The 18,179-nt window shown below is 43.9% G+C and overlaps 1 protein-coding gene across 7 annotated transcripts in view; it reads right to left on the minus strand.

Moving 5' to 3' along the window:
* The window catches only part of MAP4K3 (mitogen-activated protein kinase kinase kinase kinase 3), a 691,402-nt gene that overhangs the window by 221,863 nt on the left and 451,360 nt on the right, over window positions 1-18,179 (minus strand). For 4 of the 7 annotated variants that reach the window (XM_063918040.1, XM_063918039.1, XM_063918038.1 and 1 more), the window contains exon 13: window positions 12,400-12,474. The exons of the other annotated variants lie outside the window; for them this stretch is intronic. In XM_063918040.1, coding sequence (XP_063774110.1) covers window positions 12,400-12,474 — 75 coding nt within the window. The remainder of the gene's footprint in view (window positions 1-12,399; window positions 12,475-18,179) is intronic. 7 annotated transcript variants of the gene reach the window in all.

Genomic DNA, 18,179 nt, shown 5'->3' on the forward strand with positions numbered 1-18,179 from the left:
ATGAGCATACTAGGAGGCAATTGGCCATTCGCACACAGTATAGGGTGTTCCGAGGACCTGGCCTGTCGTGTGCCTTTAAGTGGAATTGCGGGCCAGACAAAGTTCAGCGTACGCAGTTATCGGTCTGATTTTGGATGATCTCTTGCACCAAATATATCACTACATTAAGCGAATGGAGTGCAGTAATACGCAGGTACACATACACAGGGTCGCTAATGTAACTCCACTAGTCTGAAAAAAGCCTGGAGCAGTGCTAGTTCCCTATAATGGGAAAAATAGCCAAATACATCTCTCATAGTAAGGGACAAAGAAACCAACTCTATAATTAAAAGAGCCTTCTTACAGAGGAAAGTAATGTTTATACCCACATAGGGGTGTATTTAATTAGAGTTGGAAACTGCCATCTTGTCGGAAAGAGGGCAGTTTCCGACTGGAATAGTCCGGAAGGGGTTCCGACCTATTTAAACTGGGCTCAGTTCTTCTGACAAGTCGAGAAATCCAACTTGCGGAATGCTGTCGGAATACACGCGGATTGGCTGCTTCAGCCGCTGAGCCGCGTGTATTGTCGGAAGTGGGGCCCAACCCTACAGGTTTTAGCCCCATTTCCAACAATGTCACTCCAACTTTAAAAAAAGTCGGGTTCGGCCCGGCATTGAATAAAGTGCTGTCGGGTCCTTTCCGTCGTCAATTGAATATACCCCATAGGGTAAGCTGCATGGAGTGGCATTACAGCTGGGCATGCTAAAATACTTATTACAATTTACATAAATTTGGCCATAATTTATGCACGCTGGTGTAATTAAATCGCAATCTTAGAATGTATTGTCAAAGTCGAAAAATATTGCAGTACACACATCACGTACAAACTACACACAGATGGCCTCCGTGTGCGTACTTGTTCTGCCGTGCGTGCGCATATTCGCAATTTGCATATGGTCGCTCCCGCGGTCCTGCATATTAGCATGTGGTATGCACCGATACTTTGCATACCCTCTCACATTGTTGCCGCAAGTTTTAGATTGCTAGATTTGTTTAGATCTGTGTGAAATCGGATACATTTGTTGCTATATAGCTTTGTTAAATAAAAGTATTTAAGGAAGTAAATATAAAGCACAACACGCAGTTCTGGCCCTGTCGTTAAAGATTACACAGAACAAGCGGTTGTGCTTGTGAGCGAGTATAGTTAGCATTGCTCACATTTATAGAGTTGTGTGATTTGTTTTATTGCGTACGCACATTGGTACACGTGGTACGGAACGTGAGGACAGCATACAAAAACGTGCACGTGGCGCAAGGCCGCACACATGGCATAGGGGTACGCATGGGTGCGTAATTACGCAAGCTTGCGTAGGGTTGAGTACGCATAATAAAACCACACTATAGTTTTGTTCAGTTAAAAGGTGGGACAGTAGCCATGCTACAATAGCACATAACTATCCGGTTTCAAAAGCAGATTAGTATAAAACTTTTGTTTAAACTGTATTGCCTCTGGGGGTAAAGCTGCCGATCAGAACGAGTGAAAATTTTCTGTACAGAAAAACAAAGCGTATTTGAGTGAGTGAAAGCGGGAGTGAGTGGGTTGAACCCCGGAATTCGGGATCCCGTCGTTCGGTACACCAAGTGAGTGGAGGCTTGGAGGCGTGAGGCGGCTGACTCACATTAGTATAGATTGGAATACGTAAGTCGTAAGGAGACTTACACAGGAGCATGGTAGGGAATTGTGAATTGTGACCCATATAGTTTTTTTGATACGCTCCGGCTGAGGTTTCGCAGCTTGTGATTCGATTCCAGTGGTCGTAGGGCGGATAGGTAACAAGTACCTATACGCTGTGCGATTGGACCGCATGTTTGTGGGTGTGATATATAGCGTAACTTGATATCCTTTTTACGAGCTTTTGCGTAAAATCGCGGTATCATTAGCGCTGTATGGAGCATATGCAAGCGTGATTTGTGTACAAGTGCATAAAGAGATTTTTCGCTGGCCTCTCTCAGGAAAATCTCCAACGACAGAAATTTACTGGAAAGGGTAAGTCACTCCTAAAAACTTTCAGTAAATATAGGTCAATTAGGGGCCCTAAGTTGGGTACATCGCCTTCGCTATCGACAGTGTATGGTAGTACCGGCCAATGTGGGCGAGAGTGGGTGAAAGCGCTCGGAGAACTTTAACCGTCGGCTTATATTGAGTATTTTGGTGTTTGTGGGAAAAGGCCCACAATTATGGGAGCCAGATGCTCAACTAAGGGACGTATGGTAGCCAGGGTTCAGGTTGAAGAGCCGCGGCCCAAGGGGTCAGCGAGGTTTACTATGTGTGGAAAATATGGTCCACACGCTGAAGTTTATTGTGACAAATGGGTACGTATGACTGACAACGATAGGGTTTCATTCCCTAGGGTGGGCAGCTTTGAACCAGAGGTACTGCAGAATGTAGGCAGTAAAATATGTCTGCTTAAATCCAGAAAACAAAGGATTAGACATAACGATTGTTTAAAACTATGGCAACAAGAGGGGGAGATGCAAAGGGAACAAACTCGCAAAGCAGGTTCCAAACCTAGTAGTAATGAGGACACAAACACACCATTATCGACACAGGTCGAGAGGGAAGAGATGGCTACAGTCAATGGTATATCTATGAATGATAGTAGAATGCAAGAGAAATGTATTAACCCTAATTTTTGCAAGATATATCCTGTTTTGAAGTCTTTTCAAGGTTATAGGTCACAGGAAGATGAAGGACCCAGCCAAATCGCAGCTCTCATTAAGACAGTCGCCTTGCAGGAAACTCAGGTGGGGCCTGTCCATCCAGTTAGAGCAGTAACAGTATTCCCCACTGAAAGAACTGGTGAGGTCACAGCTACCGGTAAGTGTAAGACGGGTCATTGCACAAAGACAACACCATTCCAAACAGATTAGGAACGGAATGGTAGGATTACATCCTGTCTTAGAAATAGTAACTCCCAATGGGGGAACCGATAGTCAGGGAGAAATCCTCACCAGGAATAATGCAATGTATTGCCCGTGGTCCAGATCTGAGCTGCGGTCAATCATTTCAGAATTCCCCGATCCCTGGAAGCATTTAGCCAGATGTCAGAAGTTTATCAGAGATCTGGGTAATGCTCATGAACCAGCTAACAAAGATTGGCAGATATTTTTGAAAGCCTGCCTACCCCCTAATATTGACACCTAAAAAAATGTATTACTGATTGTAGATTAGAGTCGGATAGTCCTATGACTGACGGAAACAATCAGGAGAATGTGGAACGAATTAACATGCAACTAGAGTTGTATTTCCCCACTACTGTTAAGTGGAGAAGAATTTTCTCCATAAAACAGAGAGAAAATGAAATGGCATCTGAATATTTCCATCGGGCCCTGCAAATAATGGATAGATACGTTGGGATATCAGATATAGGGAACGATGCGAATTACAGGGAGGTGGCTGTCTCTGTGCTAATGGACGGACTCAATAAGACAGTAAGGGACAGGGTACAAACATCTTTGCCTAATTGGAGAGGGGCCACAGTAGCTTGTCTTAGAGAGTGCGCAATTGAACACCACAAGAATATTGCTAGTCGCAGAAAACAACAGGAGGGGAAACTGATGACAATAAGTTTACAGGCTCTGACAGGAAAGCCCCATCAGACCAAACCCCAGACCCCTGCTGTTTGGAAAAGACCGAGAATATGTTACATTTGTAAAAAGGAAGGGCAATTTGCCAGAGATTGTAGGTATAGTAGAACACATAGTCAATATAGACCCCTAGACAGAGAAAACAAGCCACATTATTAAACACATAGATGGGATCAAGGGACATATAGTAAGGAATCACGAGCCATATAGAAAACACAGATTCGGTTAATGGGAAGAACAGAATAAATGCAACTTTACCCTTTTGACAAAACTTGCTGGGGTTAAGATGAGGCCTCTGAACTTTTGCTTCTTTCTCTAGCAGAAATGGCCCCTGATTAACTTAACAGGAGTTTTGTTAGAGATGGTATACATATAGCGTGCTCCCGCCCAGGAAGCACAAAGTATGTTGGATACCCACAAAGACACTGTTCTAGATGCATGTCCATCACAGGTAGAGGAAATTATCTCACAGATACCGGGTTCCCTACGAACTTAGGATGGACAGGACACTGGATTGATGGCTGGGATAGTCCCAGTAGAGATATGACACAGAATTTTTTTTTTAGGGGTATATACAGTAGATAATCACTTCCCCATAGTGCCCAATCCAGTTGTCAAATTTTATAAAATCCTTTTTGCCTCTACAAACTTATCTGTTACTAACCTCTATGTGATTTTTCTTCAAAGTTTCCTCCTCATCTCTTACGTTCACCGACAGGAGAGTACAATACATGGACCCGATTACAGTTCAAACGCCACATGCTACTCGGTCTGTCAGAGTTCTGCCCAAATCCAGTATATCTCACCAGAACAAGGACACCAGTATTTATGCAGTGTGCCTGGTCATGCACAAAGGGTGGAGAATGAGGATACTGGTGAAGGGAGACTGTGTACAGACACCGATATGCATGATGGTGTGACAGCCTGTTAGTGAATGCCAAACCTGAATGCCAAACCTGACATTTTCTTTTTGTATTGTTATTATTCCCCTCTCTTCTCTCATCCAGAGACGGTTTACTTCACACAACTGATAACACACGATAGTAAATTAAAATGCAAAATTTGTGTTCCCTACAGGAAAAGGCAGTCTGGAGGGCAAAGGGGTATGGCCAGGAGTCCTCAGGACTTTGAAAAGCTAGTAGCCCCCAGAGCATATCTTCCAAGTCTAGCTGAGGTGGCACACGGTCTGACTCATCTGGGCAAAGAGGGTATGTGGAAGTTGGTAAGAGCCTACTGGTGTGCGCCAGTATTCTCTTCTCATGCAGGTAAGAGAGCAAAAACATGTTTTACTTGCTTGAGGAAGAATATCGGAAAGACAATACCAACAGAGCCATCCCATATCCCTCCTAGAGACGGACCTTTTCAGGTAATACAAATCGATTTCATACAGTTACCACCCTGTAGGAATTTGTATTGATGTATTTTCCAACTAGGTAGAAGCGTTCCCTGCTGCCACAAATACTGCTACGTTCACTGCAAAGAAAATTGTGCAGGAATTTGTGTGTAGATATGGTATCCCTAGAGTGATTGAAAACGACAGGGGTACCCATTTTACAGGTGAAGTCTTTCAGGTCATATGCAAACTGATAGGAATTAATAGCAAGCTGCATACTCCGTACCGGCCACAGGCGAGTGCAAAGGTAGAGAGAGTGAACAGCACTATTAAGAACAAGCTGAGCAAATTAATGGCTGAAACTGGATTGTTGTGGCCAGAAGCTTTGCCACTAGTGTTGTACAGCATCAGAACCACTCCCAGGTCTCCAACTTATCACCCTTTGTAATTCTTTTTGGTCGACAACCTCATGAAATGATAGACCCCCAGGATGATTTGAAATGTAATAATGAAGTGACTGTGAAATATTTGGTTGGGATGAGCCAGCAGCTGAGAAATCAACAAAGAAATCTAAAGCTGGTGATTCCTGACCTACCGAACAGTAATTGTCATGACATTGAGCCTGGGGATTATGTGATGATTTGAAATTTCTTACGCTCAGGTTGCCTCATAGACAGGTGGGAAGGACCATACCAAGTCTTGTTAACCAGCACGACAGCACTGAAGGTCGCCGAAAGAGAGACTTGGGTCCACTCGTCCCACTGCAAGAAGGTCGCTGACCCAGAAGAGAACTCGTGACAAAGTAGTTTGGTAACTGTGTGTTCAAAGTGAACTGTGTGTTCAAAGAGCAAGGCAAAGAGAACCTCGTATCACTAGAGTGTTTGTTCCGGGAAAGTTGAGAGGCAGGATTGTTGAAAGGCACCTGAGCACGGAGAGCAACAAGATCTAGAACAGTTGTCACACCATTTTCTTTTTTTCACCTCCCCCTGCATTTTCCTTTCGTTTCTCCTTTTTTTCCTTCTTTCCCCTAACGAAATGGATCTATCACAAGAGACTGCGTTTCGGGTTCTACTAGTAATTCTGTTTTTGATCAGGACAATTTGTTTTGGTGAGGGTCCCAGAGAGGTCGAGCAGGGATCTGGAATGGGTTCTGATGGCGAGTACGAATTTGTAGGATCTCAGGAGCAGCACATCACTTGAGTAAAGGCTGGTATCAGTAAGCGCTCTGGTAGTCATCGAGCTCGGAGGCACTGTGAAGGGATATTGACTATGAACTTGTACGCCAGATATCCAACAGTGGGAGGTATTTTCGGTATAGGTATACCTGTGGAAGCAAGACCATGTGGGTTGGAAAAGAATTGTCAGGGTATTGTGCCCATATCATCCAGCCCGATACTTGTACTGAGCAGATGGGAGAACTAGGGATTGGTTTCTTTACTTGGAAAGTTTGCAATATGGTGATGTTACATTTTGTCCCCTATGTTCTCCCAGATGATGCCTATTTCATATGTGGGAGGTAAGCGTACAAGTGGCTTGCCCCGAGCTCAGAGGGATTGTGTTATATTGGGAAAGTACTACCAGAGGTCATGACCATAACCCATGATAAAATGAAAGACGTTCACCGCAGTGCTCAGGCTCCTTATACTCATACTCACTACGAACACATCATCAAGAGACACCTCATAGATAGGGCAGAGCACGCAGCCTCTGATTTGATCCACGAATCCACCGGGATTCAGATCCTTCTCGCATTAGACATCACCCGTACTGCCAGAGGAATTATAAATTATAAGTATATCCATGCGCTAGCGAACTTGATAGATAATATCACTGAGATGTATGATGACACCTTCAGGTATACGGGAAGGGAGTTACAAGCCTACAAGAAGGAACTGATCCAGCATAGGATGGTCTTTAATTACGTCACAGCCGTGACAGGTGGGTACTGTGTTACTCTGGCAACTCAATATGGTGTGAAGTGCTGTACGTATATTACAAACAGCACTGACGACCCCACAGAGATCATCGATCAGAAGATGGACGAGATCTTGCAGTTGAAGTGAGAGTTCAGGAGGAAGCACAACCTTACCTTAGCAACTGTGGGTAATGAACTGACCGGCTGGGTCTCATGGTTGAACCCATGCAAATGGTTCTCAGGTTTAGGAGAGTGGGCTCAAAATGTCATTATGAGTGTGGGGAAGTTTCTCCTTTGTATCCTGGGAGTCATCATAATTATTGGTTTGATATTTAGGTGTGTTCAAATTCTAACGCGGCGCAAGCACAGCACAAATTTGATGAGTCTAAGGAGCGAGGGCGCTGTTACAGCAGCAGATTTAATTTATGATCCATCCATAGAGACAGCGTTATGATAAGGATTGCAAATTAATTTCATGGCCTGTTTTTTTCACCCATTTTTCTTGGTCTCCCCCTCTGCCCAGATACATCCAAGTGGAAAAGACGTCAGCCTTACCCAAAATGTTTATGTGAATGTATTTTTATATATGTGTCTTATCTTCATCTCTTCAACTTCCAGTTAATGGCACACATAGTCGACAGGTGATATCCACATATACTAGCACTCACATATGTTCCCCCTCCATGTATCATCAACTAAATGTGCACCCCATTTGTTGAAACAAGAAGCCGAAAAGAGCTTGGTAGTGTTTGTTGGCCCATTTACAGACCCTTAATACGGGATGAGAAGGATTTAATGTATACTTTGCAATACCTCGAAGCTTATTTAGAACATATACGGCACGATGATACATGCCCCTCAGACATGAATTCATACATACATGCTTTTTACTATCCCACTAGGTCATACATTTCCCACCTACAACTCTCCCCCGATCATCCAAGCTTCTGTATACATTGTATAGATATTTTTCTGTTTATTGATTAGGTAGTGGCAGTTATTTGGTGACTGCCAAAGGGTGGACTGTCAAAGTCGAAAAATATTGCAGTACACACATCACGTACAAACTACACACAGATGGGCCTCCGTGCGCATACTTGTTCTGCCGTGCGTGCGCATATTCGCAATTTGCATAGGTCGCTCCCGCGGTCCTGCGTATTAGCGCGTGGTATGGGTAATTACGGTAGAGTTTGTGTTCGCATAGAAAAGCCATAAAAACACATTACATATTTAATCCAAATAGTGCACAATGTACACATAGTCTTCCTGTATACCACCAGCATGTTACAATAGTTTAAATGGTATCAGAACGAAGAGATTCACCTTTACAGGATAGGAGGTGACAGAACAAGGTTATAAGGTGGTGTTTGGTATCCAGCTGTAGGGTATATTAAGGGAAATATTCCGGTGTTGGTTTGCAGAAAATCGCACGCTCCTGCGAATAGTTATCCGCAGGAGCAGAATATAAATATTAACTGTGTTTACTGTACATTTGGTATGCGGCGGGAACCCAGAGGAGACCACCTGCAAGTGCACCTGGAACAGACATCGCCCACCTATTCAAACCAACCAATGACCTCTCCTGTACTGTAAATGACCATCCCTGTGTCCAATGGATAAAGAGATTACAGTATCCATTGTGTTAGGTTTTGGAATATTGTATAAAAGAGCCAGCTGCATGCCCGGCCAGTACACAGACTCTGAAGGTCATCTACCTTGATGACTGAGGACCAGACTGGGAAGCGCAGGTGAAACCAAAAACGTATGTACCATTGACTGTAGCCATTCTTCTATTGTATTGTATTGTTTATATTGTAACCCCCTGCAAGTAAAGAACCGTTGGTGGGTTAGATCCCAACCTAGTTTTGAATTACAATTGGTGTTGTGTCCCATTTCCTTGCTAAGGTTTAAAGTGTATTTACAGCCACTTGGGCTGCTGCATTGTGCTAACAGCGTATAAGCCTGTGTACGCAAACTGTGTAGTCACTACGCCCTTTCAGAGTACGTACGCAGAGTGCGTACACTGTACGATCTTGTGTACGTAAGTTTTGTGAACAAAATAAGGGTGAAAGGTTAATTACAGCGGCCGCAGCGGCTCAATATTAAAGTGTATTAAGTGTGTTTAAAGTATAAGCTTTTTAGTCCTGTAAGTAAACCGACGTTTACAGTATTATAAGTGACGGAGCTATCCTGCTGTAAATATGAAGTTGGCATAACCCCGAACACTGACATCATGAATTTCATACAAAAACAAGCAAGATCATATGTTCTTAGAAATCGGATTGATAAAGTACAAGCTATAGTCCATTAGGCACAACAATTACAGGACAGCGGCCTAGCAGAGTCCTAGCAGACATGGCAGAGATAATCCTGTCCGTGCAGAGTGACAATCTGAGAGTGTGAACGTCCCCACATTTTGCTGTAAAAATACTGGCCATCCTGTAGCTCTACTATAGGTCACAATTCTGCCATCCAGGAAGTAAATCATGTTATTTAAAGGAATGCATAGCCATATTAATCAAAGGTCCTGTATCATGAACTTCTGATTGGCAGAGAAAGTGGTGGTACCACAAAATGCTGCAGGTAATAGGATCCCATGCTCAGTTTGCATTAGGTACTGTCCACTAAGGTACTACAATACCCAAGCGCAAATAAAACACATACCACATATGCTTCAGCAAATTCCTGGTGAGAATACAAGTTTATAACAAGCAACCAGCCCTGCATTACTCACAATTATTCTACAAGCACACACATGTGCTAATTACATTCCTCACCACCGTGCACTGATAAATTATGTTTCTCTGTCGCGTGGAATTTTTCATTCCCTCTGGATTGTAACTCTTACATAAGCGTGCAATTTCACACTGTGCTTCCTCAGGGCATAACAAAGGCTTTCTTTCAAGCACTTCATTATAAATATAAAAAAATAAACCACAACAACAAGGGCTGCAAATCATAAAATCAAATGATCCTGCCAAGTCAACCGTTACAGCATTTACTATGTAGTATTTTGCCAAATAAGGCAACTGACGCATAGTAAAAGGATTGAAACCCCTGTGAAATAATGTGACTGATACTTCCTCTTTATACAGCTGCCTTCCCCTGTACAGCGGCTATCTTATGGAGCACATTCTACAAAACATGCTGGTTTGCAAGGAATCAGTTCTATGTCACCTGGAAACACATCAGTCATGGCATGTTCCAAGCTAGTGACACAAAATGTAATTACTTCAAATGCTGGAATTGCTTTTACACTTTCACAACAGTTAAACAGTCTATGAAAGGAAATATGAAAGGTTCAGTTGTGACCTAGACAGAGACAGGCACAGGCAGGTAGTGTTTGTTCCTCAAGTATCTGCATTGTCTTCTGAAGATCTATTTCCTCATATCAACAAGGTCTGATAATGACCCATCCTAGTAGGTATATGTGTGAGGGGACAAAGGTTTCATTTGCTGTCTGTTAGCCTGTATGTCACCTAATTAGACAGACCATTTACATTTCTGCTGAGCAGTGCTGGCCTAAGTGGAATGTAAATGATACCAGTCACCTGGCGGCATAACTTACTGCAGCCAAACAATTACACAATCTAAATCAGAAAATAACAATGGGTTTAAAATAACGAGATATGAACTTTTATTGACTAGTTGTACCCACTGAATGTGCCTTTCCATATAGAATTTGCATACTTTTCATTTCAAGGTCATCAAGGTAAAGGACAGCAACGTAGACAGTTTTTATGTAACAGGCATTACTGAAAGAAACTGGTCATTTTCAATGAACACCATTTAACCTCTACTTCTTGATAAGTACAACATCATATTTTCATATAAGTATACAGTGAATATGAAGCAGTGCCACAAAAAAGCCTTTATGATCAGCCATTATAAATGTTATGTATCTTAGTTCCAGTTCTTATACATAAATATATCAGTTTAGCCACAAGTAAAATGTCATATACTAATAATATTCATATTTATGCTCTCCCAAGGTGGGTTCCTACAGCATAAGCTAATACAAATAGCAGATAGCCTGGCTGACATCAGAAGGTGGCCCTTCTGATGTCAGGTAGAGTTGGATGTTTTTATCTTCGACCAAACTGATGGATTCTATGGAGCCCAGCTATAACAGTTACATGACCACTGCATGCATTGTCAGAGGGCGATCACTGGCAGCCGAATCTTGAGCCAGTTCTCCGCAGATGTTAATCCTTTGAGACCCAACACGCAGTGACTTGGAGTCTATATAGTCTAAACTCAACTAAATGGGCGTCTATATTGTTGCATGTATGTGCAGCATAAGCATCCTCCAGGATACAGGGCTAGACAACTGTGACGTAAGGAAGCCTTTGTGGCAAGTAAACTACTGATGGACAGATAAATGAAAATACATGGAGCAATTGCTCACAGTCCCAACATTGTGGGCAGACATCTTTGTATAAGAAAAAAAGAAAATAAATTAATCTCAGCTGAAAATACATACAAGCACACGCAAATTCAGGCTTGGGAACCATGCTTTTCAGCTCTGGTGTTCAAGTAAGGCATGCTGGGACTTTTAGTGTCACAAAATATGGACAACCACAGGTCGCCTATCTCTGCCATAGATTATGAATGGAAATCTCAAAAAGGTATATTCATGGCTCTTCAACCTGCGGCCCTCCAGCTGCTGTGGAACTACACATCCCAGCATGCCCTGCCCCTATTTTAGCATGTCTTATTAGCAAAACTGTGGCAGGGCATGCTGGGATGTGTAGTTCCACAGCAGCTGGAGGGCTGCAGGTTGAAGACCCATGGTATATGTCTAGAATTAAAATAAAAGTGCATTTAAAAAATAAATTTAAAGACTATCTTGGTTATTATATACTTGTACCTCATTATATATAATTCCACTGATATTTTCAATGAAGAAATTGGCATTTTTTTTAAATAAAAATCTAGGCCCTGAAGAGTGCAGGTGAGGTTGGGCATACTTATTACTATTTACAGGAATAGGTAATACTAGAGTGCTCCTCTAAACCACTCTCCCTTATTCTAGTAACATCATGGCAGATTCTTTAGACGTAGAGGCACAATGGTTATCAAACATCAGAGACAGACTCAGCTATTGGCTCATAACAATATATTAATAGCTAATTAAATGGCAGAACCAAGTGTTCATTAAATAAAAAATAACATGAACTCAAGCAAAATGATCATATTTCATGGTAATGGACAAAGTATATGATATATTGTATAGCAAAGGTAGAAGAGACTAATAACATATTTCTTTTTCTAGGAAACATAATGTAAACAGAGTTAGTATGCAGTAAAGTGTTTAGAATGTTTCCACAAGTCACACTAGAGCTGGGAGGTCATCTAGAGACCTTGATGGAAAGATCAATGGAGGAATATGTTGACTTCATTCTGAAGCTGCAAGCTTGGTAATAGCAATGTTATACTGCCTCAGCTACTGGAGGTTTAGGAAGCTGGCATAATGAACGATAGTTAGGTGATACACTCATCTTGCTGGGACAAGCAATTGTACCTTGGGACGGGCTGCAAAACGAGGGGCCCGACGCACAGGAGGAGATGCAGGAGAAAAGATCCCCCAAAACTTAAACTATTTGGAAAACAGAAAACGACCAACGCAGACAAGAACATACACAAAACAAAAATAAAGAAAATAATGAGAAACAATAATTTTAAACAGAATCCCACATTTAAAAGATATTTTTCTTGATATATTATCACTTACTCAAACTATATACTATACAGTTTTAACACATATGCAGTGTACCCTATAGAGCACAGGTTCTCAAACTCAGTCCTCAGGACCCCACACGGTGCATGTTTTGCAGGTCTCCTCACAGAATCGCAAGTGACATAATTAGCTCCACCTGTGGACCTTTTAAAATGTGTCAGTGAGTAATGAATACACCTGTGCACCTGCTGGGTTACCTGCAAAACATGCACTGTGTGGGGTCCTGAGGACCGAGTTTGAGAACCACTGCTATAGAGTATGCAGGAAATGCATAGATAAAAATATTTTAATTTACAGTGGAGGTCATTAACAAAGGACAAAATAGCAACTTTACAGCACTAATACAGCTCTGTACCTGTCGCACACCTTGATTTGCACAGGATTTGCAGAAAAAGATGGCTGCATCTGGGGGGGGGGGGAGCAGTAGTCTGCATTCATAGGCATAGGGTGGGAGTTGTGAAAGTCCATTAGAGGCCCCAGCTATATCAGGGGGTGCACACGCTCGTGGCCATCTTGTTATAGTGAATAAATAGTGCTATGGCTGCATTGATAATTATTTCTGTTCATTTTAAGCTGTGAACTGTACTTGGAGAGCACTAGTCCACGGAACAGGTAACCTTAAAAATATAGGTTTAAACTCCATCTCTGCCAGCCTTCGGTGGTGAAATGCATTTTTAGGACTACTCAATGTAATAATAGGTTTCAAACACACAAAAAAGGGACACATACTCATCTATACCCCATTGTCTATATCACAGGTTCTCAAACTCGGTCCTCAGGACCCCACACGGTGCATGTTTTGCAGGTCTCCTCACAGAATCACAAGTGACATAATTAGCTCCACCTGTAGACCTTTTAAAATGCGTCAGTGAGTAATTAATACACCTGTGCACCTGCTGGGTTACCTGCAAAACATGCACTATGTGGGGTCCTGAGGACCGAGTTTGAGAACCACTGGTCTATATGCTCCAGTGTCCCCTAGTGGATGAAGGAGAAAAATCACAGAAAAAACAAATACTAATGATCTTATAGATCTAAAAAAGATTTAATTGGTTGGGGGGATTCTAAAGGGGTAGGACGTAGGACTTTGATGTGATGTTTATGTATGCACCTTGCACCCACAGATTATTAAGCACTGTTACTTTCCGGAGCGACACCTTCATTTGCCTCATGAGCACTTCGTAAATGACCTCCAGTGTTTGCCAAATCAGGCCCATTAGTTTCTGACAGGCTAGATTTTCAAAACTCTAGGGACAGTAATACATATTGTAGACAATGTCACCATCACCTCCAACAAATACATTAAAGGATTGAAAAATTATGTTTACACTGCAGACTTTTAGTTGTCTCTGTAACAAAGACCACACACCTTTCTATGTCGTACCTCTCAACAGCCCTAACTTCTGGATACTGAAAAGGGTGGGCCTGTTGGACAGCAAGCATTGCAATGCAAGAATGTGGCACTGGTTGGGTGAATTAGGGTCGATGGCATCTTTTAACCCAGTTTTGTTTTGCAAAATCTTAGGCAAGTTTTGTTTTTGCAAAAATAGGATTTTTATTATCTACCGGTAAATCCTTTTCTCGTAGTCCGTAGGGGATACTGGGAATCTATTTAGTACCATGGGGTATAGACGGGTCCGCTAGGTGCCATGGGCACTGTAAGAAATTGATAGGGTGCGCTGGCTCCTCCCTCTATGCCCCTCCTACCAGACCCAGTCTAGGAAACTGTGCCCGAGGAGACGGACATACTTTGAGAGAAGGATAAGGAAAGTGGTGAAATTATGAACCAGCACACACAGAACAAGAGGAAAGCCATGCAGGGCCGTACCTAGGTGTGTGCCGATGGTGCCTTGCCCACAGCGCACTTGCACTGAAGGCGCACCATCGGCAGCACCCAAACCGCCCCCCGCCACGGTCGCAGCCACTGTCACTATAGCGCTGCCGCCTGTCATCTGCCGCCCGCCGGAGCCGCCACCTCTGAAGTCCTGTGAGCTCCGCATTCTGCATTCCCCCCAGCATAACCACAGTGCCGCCTGTCTCCCGTCACCTGCCGCCCGCCGGAGCCGCCACATCTGAAGGGACTTTGAGCGCCGTGCTCTGAGCCCTGCCAGCGCCTGTCTCCTTCCGCCGCCTCAGCCTGGGACACGGGAGAGCTGCAATCAGCTCCCAGGACTCTGTCTCTCTCAGCAGCCAGCCCGCCGAATTAACACAGCAGATGGGTGCCAAGTCACAGGTGAGTCTCTCTCTCTCTCGCTATCTCTCTCTCCCTCTCATAAAAGGGGGACTGCTGTCATAATGTGTAAAAAAAATAAAAAAAAATAAAAGGGGACTGCCTGCCATAGTGTGTGTAGGGGGACTACCTGCCATAATGTTGATGTTTTTTTTAAATGGGGAATGCCTGCGATAATGTGTAAATAGGGGGACTGCCTCCCATAATGTTAAAAATAAAAATAGGGACTGCCTGCCATAATGTGTAAATAGGCGGACTGCTTGCCATAATGTTTAAAAAAAAATGGGGACTGCCTGCCATAATGTGCAAATAGGGGGATTGCCTACCATAATGGTTTTTTTTTTAAAATAGGGGACTCTGCCTGCCTTATGTGTAAAAAAAGGGGACTCTGCTTAATGTGTAAAAAAAAAAAAAAAAAACCTGACCAAGTAGCTGATGGGCAGAGCTGTAAAGTCGAGACACCACGGGTAGCCGCCCAAGAAAAACCCACCGACCTAGTAGAGTGGGCCTGTACAGATTTTGGAATCGGCAAGCCTGCCGTGGAATAAGTATTCCAGCATGCAGTAGACTGCTTTGAAGCAGGACACCCAATTTTATTGGGATCATAGAGTACGGACAGCGAGTCCGATTACCTGTGACGAGCTGTTCTCTTTACATACACCTTCAAAAGTCCTCACAACATCCAAAGACTATGAAGTAGCAGAGGTGTCCGTAACAACCGGAACAACAATATGTTGGTTGATGTGAAACGCAGACACCACCTTAGGAAGAAATTGCTGACGAGTTCAGAGTTCAGCTCTGTCCTCATGGGAAATTAAGTAGGGGCTCTTGTGAGAAAACGCCCCTGGCTCCAACACACATCTTGCTGAAGCCAAGGCCAACAGTGTGACGGTCTTCCACGTAAGATACTTTACGTCAACCTCCTGTAACGATTCAAACCAGTCCAATTGGAGGAACTGCAGCACCAAATTGAGATCCCAAGGTGCCGTGGGAGGCACAAAGGGAGTTGGATGTGGAGAACACCGCTCAAGAACGTCTGAACCTCAGGGAGAGAAGCCAATTGTTTCTGAAAGTAAATAGACAAGGCCGAAATCTGGACTTTAATGGAGCCAAGACGTAGGCCCACATTTACTCCCGACTGCAGAAAAAGCAGGAAACGTCCCAGATGAAATTCCACTGCAGCATATTGTCTGCTTTCACACCAAGAGACATACTTCTTCCATATACGGTGGTAATGTTTAGACATTACCCCCTTCCTGGTTTGGATCATAGTCGGGATGACCGTGTCAGGAATCCCTCTACTGGCTAGAATCAGCCGCTGAACTTACATGCCGTTAAACGTAGCCGCGGTAAGTCTTGATAGGCGAACGGGCCCTGTTGCAGAAGATCCTCGCGAAGAGGTAGAGGCCACAGATCTTCGATCAGCATCTCGAGAAGACCAGTGTACCAGGCCCTCCGAGGCCAGTCCGGAGCAATGAGGATTGCTTGAACCTTTTCCCTTTTTATTCTTTTTAGAATTCTTGGGATCAGAGGAAGTGGAGGAAACACATATACCAGCTGGTAGAGCCACGGAGTTGTTAGAGTGTTTACCGCCACCGCTTGTGGGTCTCTCGACCTGGCACAATACCGCTTCAGTTTCTTGTTGAGTTGAGAGGCCAACATGTCAATCTGTGCATATCCCCACCAATGTGTCAACCACTGGAACACCGGCGGGTGAAGGCCCCACTCCCCCGGGTGCAGGTCGTGTCTGCTGAGGAAGTCTGCTTCCCAGTTATCTACACCCGAAATGAAGGCCGCCGACAATGCCATGGCGTGTTTTTCTGCCCAGTCTGCTTTTCGTTCTGCCCTGTCAGTTTATGTACGCTACCGTCGTCACATTGTTCGACTGGACTTGAATGGCCTGATTCCGAAGTAGAGATGAGGCATGCAGAAGGGCGTTGTAGATAGCCCTGAGTTCCAGGATGTTTAGTGGAAGGACGACTTCCTGACTTGACCATCTTCCTTGAAACTGCACACCCTGGTTGACTGCTCCCCAACCTCTGAGGTTTGCATCTGTGGTTAGCAGAATCCAATTCTGAATCCCGAACCTCCAACCCTCGACGAAGTGAGAAGTCTGTAGCTACCACAAAAGGGAGATCCTGGCTCTAGGCGACAGACAGATCTACTGATGCATGTGAAGATGCGATCCGGACCATTTGTCCAATAGATCTAGTTGGAAGGGCCTCGCATGAAGCCTTCCGTACTGAAGAGGCCACCATTTTCCACAGAAGGCGAATGCACAGATGCACCGAGATCCAGGTTGGCTTCAGGACAGCCCGAACCATCGACTGGATTACCATAGCCTTTTCCAAGGGAAGGAACACTCTCTGAGACACTGTATCCAGTATCATTCCCAGGAAAGGAAGCCTCTGTGTCAGTTCCAGGTGAGATTTTGGTAAGTTCAGAATCCACCCATGATCCAGGAGTAGTCTGGTTGAGAGGCCAATGCTGTCCAACAACCACTCCCTGGACGGAGCCTTTATCAGAAGGTTGTTCAGGTACGGAATTATGTTCACTCCCTGTTTGCGGAGTAGAAACATCATCTCTGCCATCACTTTGGTGAACACTCTCGGTGCCGTCGAGAGACCAAATGGCAGGGCCTGGAACTGGTAGTGACAGTCCTGCAGTGTAAACCGTAGATAAGCCTGATCGGAATGTGTAGGTACGCATCCTTGATATCCAGAGACACTAGGAATTCCCCCTCCACCAGACCTGAGATCACGACTCTCATAGACTCCATCTTGAATTTGAACCCTCGTAAGTATGGGTTCAATGACTTGAGGTTCAGAATGGCCTCACCAAACCGTCTGGTTTCGGTACTACAAACAAGTTGGAATAGTACCCCTTGTTTTGCAGATGAGGTGGAACTGGAACAATGACCTGGGTCTGTACCAGTTTTTGAATGGCGTTTTGTAAAGTTATACTTTCCTCTTGTGAAACTGGTAAGCCCGATTTGAAGAATCTGTGAGGTGGGAGCTCCTTGAACTCCAGTCTGTAGCCCTGGGAAATAAGATCTATGACCCTGACACAATGTTGTCCAGATGTACAGATGCTGTAATGGTTAGCATTACTGCCTCACAGCACTGAGGTCATGGGTTCGATTCCCACCATGGCCCTAACTGTGTGGAGTTTGTATATTCTCCCTGTGCTTGCGTGGGTTTCCTCCGGGTACTCCGGTTTCCTCCCACAATCCAAAAATATACTGGTAGGTTATATACTGGTAGGTTAATTGGATCCCAACAAAATTAACCTTAGTGTGAATGTGTGCGCGTGTACATGTGGTAGGGAATATAGA

The sequence above is a fragment of the Pseudophryne corroboree genome, chromosome 4 (genome assembly GCF_028390025.1).
Source record: "Pseudophryne corroboree isolate aPseCor3 chromosome 4, aPseCor3.hap2, whole genome shotgun sequence".
NCBI lineage: Eukaryota > Metazoa > Chordata > Amphibia > Anura > Myobatrachidae > Pseudophryne > Pseudophryne corroboree.